Source organism: Penaeus chinensis, chromosome 5, assembly GCF_019202785.1.
Source record: "Penaeus chinensis breed Huanghai No. 1 chromosome 5, ASM1920278v2, whole genome shotgun sequence".
Classification (NCBI taxonomy): Eukaryota; Metazoa; Arthropoda; class Malacostraca; order Decapoda; family Penaeidae; genus Penaeus; species Penaeus chinensis.
Genome location: NC_061823.1, coordinates 20,087,080 through 20,097,079, shown reverse-complemented (window position 1 = coordinate 20,097,079; position 10,000 = coordinate 20,087,080). Strand labels below are relative to the sequence as shown.

The 10,000-nt window shown below is 53.7% G+C and overlaps 1 protein-coding gene across 1 annotated transcript in view; it reads right to left on the bottom strand.

The window, feature by feature from the left end:
• The window catches only part of LOC125025660, a 10,907-nt gene that overhangs the window by 403 nt on the left and 504 nt on the right, over positions 1–10,000 (bottom strand). The window contains 2 exon segments of the mRNA XM_047613772.1: positions 1–2,502; positions 2,504–3,759. The exon segment at positions 1–2,502 is cut by the window's left edge and continues 403 nt beyond it. Coding sequence (XP_047469728.1) covers positions 1,184–2,502; positions 2,504–3,515 — 2,331 coding nt within the window. The 5' untranslated portion in view covers positions 3,516–3,759 and the 3' untranslated portion in view covers positions 1–1,183.

Genomic DNA, 10,000 nt, shown 5'->3' with positions numbered 1-10,000 from the left:
CTGAAGACATGACTGATAACATTTCAGAAGTCAGATCCTATGAAACAAAAAAACATTTTTTGGCATTAATTAGAACACCAAAGCATTTTTCTTCATTTTCTGTTTCATTTAAAAGAGACAGCTATTTATGTAAAAATAATAATCGCCAAAATGGCTACAAAATCTGGTAGACTTTGAAGACATACATGAGTCACAGGTAAAGTTCCATTGTGACGTCACCATCACATTCACAACGTCACCATAACACCAAATAGCATATTATCACTTGCATAAGACTAACCCTGTTAGGTTTTGTGCATAAGTTTTGACACATGCTGAGGTATACCGAGTATTGTGAGGTATTGTATATAACCGTTCTTGCTACTGCTGCTGCTGGTGTTGCTGCTGCTGCTGTTGTTGTCTGCTGTTGCTGTTGTTGCTGCGACAGCCGCTGCATCTGCAACGAAATGTCGCTGGTGGTGGGCTGTCCTCACCCGGGTGTCTTCACCACCACCACCACCATCGAATCAACAAGCACTGACACTTCACACAATGGCACTGCACGTCACCTACAACATGTGTGTAATACTGTCTGCGGGCTGGCACTCGGGCACTGGGCGGTGGTGGGGCTGCGGTGGCACAGGCCCGGGGCAGAGCCGGGCAGGAAGGGCAGGATGGCACGGAAGGAGCCAGGGGGGGTCACGGGATGGCTCAGAGGGGAGGGTGCGGTGGGGGACACCCCCACTCCGGATGGGCGTCGGCCACAACAATACTGCTACAGGTAGATTCCCTGCACACTGGCGGCGACCACTAGTGTTGAGCCTCTGAGAGCAGGTGTGTTTCTTAGTAAGAGGAGGACACGATGCGAGGTAACGGACGCCTCAGGCACGGAACGCGAGGCACGAGGCCGGGCCGGGGCGACCACCCGCCGCCCACGAGGACGACGGGCGGTTCAGTATGGCACAGGGGCGGCCGCCCGCGGCATGGAATGTTGGCGCGGTATCACAGGGCGGCTGGAGCCGCGTGAGGTAGATGCAGGGCGTGGCGGCCACAGGAACTCAGCACCGGCGGAAGACGGGCGCGGGCGCATGCGGCAAGGTCACCGGCGGGGCCAGGTCACCGAAGGGACCGCATCGCCCACTCCGGGGCCAGGTCACCGGCGGGGGGACACGGCGCCCACTCCGGGGCCACGCGTGGGCCATCATCAGTAAACAGGTGGCGCCACCACGTGCTGAGGATGACCTGGGTGGCCGGGCGGGCCGTGGCCTGGGTGGGCCATGGGCGGGACACCAGGTCGGTGGCCCGGGTGATGGCCAGGGAAGCCGGGTGGGCCATGTCCCATGGGCGGCCCCGGGGGCGGGTGGGAGGAGGCAGCAGAGGCAGCGGCGGCCATGGCCTTCTTGCGGTGCGTCTGGAAGTGCTTGAGCATGTGGTCCTTGCGGATGAAGCCCTTGCCGCACTGCTCACACGTGAAGGGCTTCTCGCCGGTGTGAAGGCACATGTGGCGCCGCAGGTCCGTCTTGTGGTTGAACTGCTTGGGGCACACCTCGCACTTGTACGGCTTGTCGCCCGCGTGCTTGCTCTGGTGGTCGCTGAACGAAATCTCGTCCGGGAACCGCTTGCCGCACGTGCCGCACTTGAACGGCTTCTCGCCCTCGTGGTACGTGGTGCGGTGCTGCGTCAGGTAGCACATGCGGTTGAACAACTTGCCGCAGTCCTGGCACCGGAACGAGCCCTCGGTCGGCGTCGTGGTGGTGGTGGCCGTGCTGGACGTCGTGCCGCCTGACTCGCTCGAGTCCATGGACGCCTCGGAGCCCGTGTCGCCGCCCACGGGGTCCGGGGATCGGGACACGCCCACGCCTCGCTCGCTCTCCAACTTGAAACTGTTAAAGCCATCCAGGGCTTGCCCGGGGAAATCACTCATGGAATGAAACCCCGGGCCCTGGTGGCCCCCCTGCGGCTGATAGCTTGTGAAGTTGTTATTCCCGCTGCCGGGGAAAAAAGGGGGTCCGCCTCCCATCGGCGGGGGGACCTGGCCCCCGAACCCATTGGGGTTGGTGCTGAAGTGGCCGTGGTAGAGCGTGGGCGCCGTCGGGGGCTGCTCGCCGCCCAGGTAGTGCGGCGCCTGGCTGTACGGCGGGGCGGGGTGGAGGCCCTGCGAGGGGCCCGGCACGCCCGGGGGCTGGTAACCCGACAGCGACGAGGGCGGCGGGTTATAGGCAGGCGGAGGCTGCTGAAGGCTGGGCGGTGGGGGCGTCTCCAGGGCGTCGGCCGCGGACAGGTTGGACTCTTCATCTTGGCTGGATATGTTGGAGGCCTCGCCGATGCTCTTGGCGCCCGGAGAGAGGATGGGCGGGCGCGTGGGGTCGGGCGTGGAGCGCGAGGCGCTGCCGCCGTTCAGCTTGGTCATGTTCTTGTGCAGCGTCGTGTTGTAATGCCGCTTGAGGTGGCCGTGGCTCGTGAACCACTTATTGCAGTCCTCGCACTTGAAGCTCTTGGGTCGCTTCACGTTGGAGGCGAACTCGGAGGGCGGGCCGGCGTCCCTGGGCGAGGGCGGCGGCGCTCCGTAGACCGAGCTGGGGCTGCTCATGGCCTGGGGCGCGGCGCCGAAGCCCTGCGGGTTGTAGCCACCCATGGCGCCTCCGCTGGTGTGGAAGGCACTGCCGACGCCGAGGCCCGGGAGGTGCTGCGGCGGAGGCCTGCGGCGGACCCGGGAAGCCCGGCTGCTGCATAGGCGGGAGGCCGCCCATGGCAGGCGCCATACTACTGGGTGGCCCGAACTGCTCGTGTGGGCGCCACATGGGCGGCAGTGGACCTGACTGCTGCGGCTGTGGCTGAGGCTGCTGCTGTTGCTGCTGTTGCATGCCGCCGCTGCCGAGGACCTTCTGCGAGTCGAGGTCGAGGATCTCGGGCGTGTCCGCCGCTGGAAGCTCGTCCTTCACCTCGGAGTGTGTGTTTCCGGGCGAGGGCGTGGGCACGGGGGACCGCCCCATGTACGGGTGAAACCTGGGGGTGGTCGCCGCCGGCCTGCCGTAGAAGCCATCGTCGAAGCCGCCGTTGATGAAGCCTGTCTGGTAGCCGCCGTACTGCTGCGGCTGCGGCTGGTGGTGCGTCTGCTGCTGCCCATAGTCGGGGTAATAGCCGCCCGGGGACTGCTGGGGGAAGCCGACGGAGAGGCCGTGGCCCGAGGGCGGTCCCTGGGGCACGACTCCTCCCTGTGGGGACTGGAGGCCCGGGGACATCTTGTACTCGTACTGCATGGGCGAAGGCGCCGTAAACGAGCTCGAGCTCACTCCTGAATTCACACTCTGCACCGAACTGCTCACTAGACCCCCCTCACTGCTGCTCACTCCCAGGGGCGTCAGTTCTCCCTGCACAGGTGAGGGAGCCGGAGCACCTCCCTCTCGGGGACGCTCTTCACTTCCCATCCACATGTTCATTAAATTTTCCTTGTGATACTGAAGATGAACGTCGAGGGACCGCGCGCTCTCGAAATACAAGCCGCAGTCCTTGCAATGGTGCGACCCACTCGCCATGGCTAGCTCCGGCCCACGGGGACCCGGCCTCGTACCTCTGCTGGCCGGGGCATCACTGAGACCTTAAGTGCACACGTGTCGAACAAGAGAGGAACTTCGAGTGACCGCGGGAGAGTGAGAGACACACGTGCGCTCTCGACGGGCGCTGGCTCCGTTTTGGCGCGCTCACCGCCAGGGAGTGTGGGACCGTCCGTTCTCTGTGAGTCGGCCTAAGCTGCCCGGCCGCTCACCAAGGACACCTGACCTGCACGGGAGAGGAGAAACATCAGTTACTTCGGCAAGACTCCTTTAACGAGAGGAAGAAAGAGGAAGGGAATAAAGAGGAGAAGGACATGGGACCGCCGTATTTACATTTCAGCGGCGATGATAAAGAGTTTTCTGGGAAGAGGAAAAAGGGTGAGAGAAATATAATCATGACATTAATACCTTATAATGAACACAGGAAACCAATTACAGATTACGTAAGGCTTAATTTGGAGCCTTGGAGTCATGCTCCGTGATATATTAAGCGACGAAAATCCACGGCCATAGAACATGATCCGCCACTGACTTGCAGATCAATAATAACACATCTTAGCCATCGTGGTCTTGAAATTTGCCATTAACATGTACAAGAAAAGTCTAAAGATAAAAGAAAATTATAATAACAGGATAGTTGTATAATTAAGCGTTGGAAAGGTCGGAATCCAATTCCGCAATAATTAGAACTTTGAATAATCCAGAATTACTCATAAATAACACATGTTCTTTTTAATGTCCGAAAGCCTAAGCTTTGATTTAGTAATCACATATTCGCTCCCAGATGGATATACTATATTCAAAAGTTATGACTTATTAAATAATTCTCTCTCTCTCTCTCTCATTCTCTCTCTCTCTCTCTCTCTCTCTCTCTCTCTCTCTCTCTCTCTCTCTCTCTCTCTCTCTCTCTCTCTCTCTCTCTCTCTCTCTCTCTCTCTCTCCAAGAATAGCCTGGAGACAGACCTATGTCTTGAGAAACATCATACTGCTAAACTGTGCACACTCGCATTTGCATACTCCATCTCTTTCCTCCTCCTCCCTCTCGTGTCTCACCGGAGCAGAAAGCAAAAGTTTTGTTTGGAGTATTTTCATTGTAAATCACAAAGGTAGAACCTGATTATCTTGGTCATTCTGAAGGCCCTCCCTCCCCCGGACCCCCCCCCCCCCCCCCCACCGAATTCAGTCACGTGGTTTGGACGCCGAAGGTTGCCGCATGTCGCCAGGCAGAACTTGGTAACAGCAGGGATTTCATTCATCCAGTAAAGCCTATTAGACTGAACTTTTTTGCTCTTTTTCATTGGCTGCATCGAGTAAGTCGTCCACGGCAAGAACACCTCGTTACGGCAACATCCCCCACTTCTCAATTTACGAGATGGCAACTCGCGAGCAAGGGCCATCCTAAAAAATGGCTTCACAAGACAATGTCTTGAAGACTCAAGAGAGACATAAGGAGCAAGCGCATTCTTAAAGCACTCAAACGTGTCTATGCAAGGGCTAACGGGGGAATAATGGCAGTGATGAAGGTATTTCCGCTTCTATCTCATCTTGATTCCGTCTGAAACATGGGACGGCAACGTGAAATATGGCAACATCGCCCTGTTATTGGCAGAAGGTGCCTCGAGATGCATCGATCACTCCATATGGCCTCTACGCCTAAGGAGCGGAGGAGCGAAAATGGCGTGACGCTCGGCCCAGAAAATAAATAACAACCTATACCCCACATTTTGTAACTCTGGCCTCGTCTTAAAATGTATTTATTAGCTGGACATCCAAGACCGACACAGATGGAATTTGGTGTAGTAACTCACCCGAGAATAATTTATAATAGACGTCTCTCTAATCACCAGCATTCCACGGCGCTCGAGGGCGCCATTTAACATCTCTATATGGATTATTTTCGAAATACTTTTTTTCAAGATAAGGATCAAAGGAAACTACGGTATCGCATCCTATTGCAATGGCGCGTTACCATGAAGGCGTGGACGAATGGAAGAGCGAGAGAAAAGCGCGCTTCGGGAAATGGGTCATGAGACGGTTACTCGATCAGCGAAACACAATGTGGATTATAATCGGTCGAATCGCGAGTTCCCGTCTCTATAAATATATACATTAAGTAATTGCAGGTACATTAAATAATCTCCCGAAAATATGGAATTCCTGTAATTGTTAAAAGTTCTCATGTAGAAATACGGACGTTTATTTCCTCTCCATCCATGCTCTCCTTCCCCTCATCGGCGCGGTCTTCGAGATGCCGTTATTCCTGCGGCGGTTCCTATACTTTTGTTTATTCAGGCATGAGACCCAGCAATATAGTTAAGACATAGGCCTACCCCTGCCATGCCCCTGCCCCAGCTCCCCACACACTCTCTCTTCTCTTCTCTTCCCCGCCCGCCTCCCTCTTCCTTCACTCCCTTCCTCCCTCGGCGTATGAATCTTGCAGCTTTCGGGTCGCCATAAACCGAAAAAGAAACGAGAAAATAAAGATGGACCATCTCCGCGGCCACCGAAGTCGAAGTCGAGGCCATCTTTATAGCTTTCGGACAATTGGTTGAAAACAATATCTGCCATTCGACGCACACCATAAACTCAGTCGACAACTGTGTGTGATTTTTAGAGATTGCTTCCAAAGGGGGCGTGGGAAAGGCATCCCTATAGTGCGGAAGTATTAACATTTGAAGAAGGAATGGGGGCAGGGAGGGAAGGGGGCAAGGGGCAGGGGGAGGAAAAGAGAGGGGAGTAGGGGAGAAGAACTCCCCCCTCCCCCCGCTTTCCCTTTTCATTCCCCCTCCCCTCACCCCCCTTCCCCTAATCTTTTTGTTTGTAAATCAAAGCTGATGTCAAGATAAACAAAATTTATTACAGGTCATTCCATCCGCGAGAGATAAATAAACCCCCCTCCCTCTGCCCCTCCCTCACCCCCTCTCTATCATGTAAGCAAATCTCTATTTCGAAAATATATTCTAAAAAAAAATCCAAAAACAATCCGGATATCTAGTCATACCCCGCTGTTGGAATTAACCGGCAAGGCATCTAAAGAGAAATAGGTGGAATACGGAATGAAAAGGAGACGTGGAAGAGAAGAGGAGTTGGAGATAAGTGAGAAATGAGGGAGAGAGGAGGAAGGGAAGGGGGTGAGGGAGAGAGGAGGAAAGGGAGGGTGAGGGAGAGAGGAGGAAAGGAGGGGGGTGAGGGAGAAATGAGGGAGAGAGGAGGAAGGTAGGGGGTTGAGGGAGAGAGGAGGAAAGGAGGGGGGGAGGGAGAGAGAGGAAAGAGAGGGGAGTAGGGAGAAGAATGCCACCCGCTTTTATCCCTCCCACCGAACGGAAAGAAGGGTGTCAAGATAAAAATTTAAGGCACGGAGGTAATAAACTGCTCTACGTATCATGTGAGCAAATCTCATGAAAATATTGAAGAGAAACAAAAAGGTAAGAGTGGTGGAGATAACGGAAGGGATCTAAAGAGAAATAGTGGATAGAATGAAGAAGGAGGTGAGGAAGAGAAGAGGAGTGGAGATGAAGTGAGAAATGAGGGAGAGAGGAGGAAGGGAGGGGGTGAGGGAGAGAGGAGGAAAGGGAGGGTGAGGGTGAGGGAGAGAGGAGGAAAGGAGGGGGGTGAGGGAGAAATGAGGGAGAGAGGAGGAAGGTAGGGGGTTGAGGGAGAGAGGAGGAAAGGAGGGGGGATGAGGGAGAGAGGAGGAAAGGAGGGGGTGAGGGAGAAATGAGGGAGAGAGGAGGAAGGGAAGGGGGTGAGGGAGAGAGGAGGAAAGGAGGGGGGTGAGGGAGAAATGAGGGAGAGAGGAGGAAGGGAAGGGGGTGAGGGAGAAACGAGGGGGAGAGAGACGGGAAAGAGAGAGGGAGGGGGGTGAGGGGGGGGTTGCTAACCTCAGATTCGCATCACAAAAAATACAATCCATCAACCTGACCGACACACGGCTATTAAACACCATTCCCCGCCACCCTCAACCTCTCTCACCTTCCGACGCCCAAACCACTAAAAAATGTAATCAGTATCCCTTTCCTCCTAAAGCTACGTAATGCCTTTACCTTCGCAGCGAAAAGTAAGGGAGGAGAGGGAGGGAGAGAGAGAGCGAGAGAGCGAGAGAGAGAGAGAGAGAGAGAGAGAGAGAGAGAGAGAGAGAGAGAGAGAGAGAGAGAGAGAGAGAGAGAGAGAGAGAGAGAGAGAGAGAGAGAATGGTAATACTTTTTATAAAAAGTGATGGAAATAAACCAGAATGTAAAATCACACTAACTTTTGACGTGAAACAACACAATATCCAACCTGACCTTAAAGACAGTACTTTTCTCAGCCCCCCCTCTTCCCCCGCTCTCCTCTGCCCAAACAATACACCACGTTTGAACATGCGCGACGCTGGGCGAGACACACACGCACGGGGGAAGGAGGGAGGGAGGAGGGCGAGGGAGAGAGAGAGATAGAGAGATAGAGAGAGAGAGAGAGAGAGAGAGAGAGAGAGAGAGAGATAGAGAGATAGAGAGATAGAGAGATAGAGAGATAGAGAGATAGAGAGATAGAGAGATAGAGAGATAGAGAGATAGAGAGATAGAGAGATAGAGAGATAGAGAGATAGAGAGATAGAGAGATAGAGAGCGAGAGCGAGAACGAGAGAGAGAGCAAGAGCGAGAACGAGAGAGAGAGAGAGAGCAAGAGCGAGAACGAGAGAGAGAGAGAGAGCGAGAACGAGAGAGAGAGAGAGCAAGAGCGAGAGCGAGAACGAGAGAGAGAGCAAGAGCGAGAACGAGAGAGAGAGAGCAAGAGCGAGAGCGAGAACGAGAGAGAGCAAGAGAGAACAAGAGCGAGAGAGAGAGAGAGAGAGAGAGGAAGAGAGCGAGGTCAAACAGAGAGACTTAAACGGCCAGACAGAAACAAACAGCGAGACGGACAGACAGAGACAGCTCGAGCGAGAGACAGACTACAGGATATGTAAATTGGCGAGCTACATCCGTGGAAAGAGCAGCCAAGACCCATCCGCGTGTTACAGTTAACCTGCTCGACAAATAAACCTTCAGCGGACAAACACATTCTCACAAAGCCAAACGAAGGAGCCCGTACGATGCAACTTATATATGTATGACGATCATCAATCCATGCTTCACCTTCATACGTAAGGAGAGGAAGTACAAAAAATCGTGATGAGAGGGAATGAGATGGGGAGACCGAGATAGAGAGAAAGAAAGAGAGAGAGAGAGAGAGAGAGAGAGAGAGAGAGAGAGAGAGAGAGAGAGAGAGAGAGAGAGAGAGAGAGAGAGAGAGAGAGAGAGAGAGAGACGAAATAAAGCAAGAGAAAAGGCATTACTATTTTCTCACCTCTCACCGTCGACAGCTGTGGGCTCCGTAGACGACACAAGACCCTCAGAAAGAAGGCACAACTAAAAGCTAGGCCCGGCAGCCCTCCAGTGTTAGTGAGCACAGCGTTGCTAGCCTCCTCTCCCCCTCCCTCCCCCCTTCCCCTATTCCCTAGCCCCCTCCTCCTTCCATCACGCCTGCTACAGCGACCACCAGGTGAGCCTACATACTGCTACATCTTCCATATAATATCTACCTCCTTCAACCGCGCGAGAATATATGGGATGGAAGGTCTTTTCTTTTTCTTCCCCTTCTCTTCCTCTCTCAAATTCCTTCATCTCGTTTCCCGGATGTAATACCTAGACAAGTTTATGGCTTCCATCTACATTTCGCTGATGAATATTGTCGCATAATATCACACTTCTACGAACCGTAAAATTCTGGGTGTCTGAACGTACGCGACCGCAGTATTATTGTATGTGTTGTATTCGCGACGGAAATTCCACAAAAGGGCTTACGCGCGGCGAGCAAAGGCGAGTGATGGAGGAATCCTTGGTGTAGGACAAGGGTTCCACGAGGAAAGCCAAAGGTCCTTGCATCAACAGTGTAGCACGGTGTTCCGCCACAGCCTTCGCTCCCGTCACCGTGAGTCCACATTCTAATCAGGAAATAGCCCCGCTCTGCTTCTCTCACCCCCGGTCCTCTACATAATACACGCCTGTTCTGCTGCTCTTCCCGCGCACATGCATCTACCCAGCTATTAAAGTCATGCAAAGCAAAATTTAATTATTCGCCTTTGATTTGATTTAATGGCCTCGGAATGGTCAATCATGCTAAACAGGAAGTGGGTAAATACCGACTCTGATTGGATGAGCTGCTACACTCACTAGTTCAGGGTCGCTGCCTCACTACCTACCAGCACCGCGTGGTTCAGACGCCAGCAATGTTTTGTCTTTATTAAACACTTACTCACTCGGTTTCGACATGACTTCTTCGCGTTTCACTTGCGCTTTATTTAGCTTTTCGTTCACGCCGAACATCGCGTAGATTTGCTTGTGTTGTCATCGGAAAAATCGCACTGTTCTGTATCCGTCTTTGGTCTTTCCGGGTGGATAAGGAAGTGATTACTGGTCATGTACCCTTACCATCGCCACTCTTGACATTTG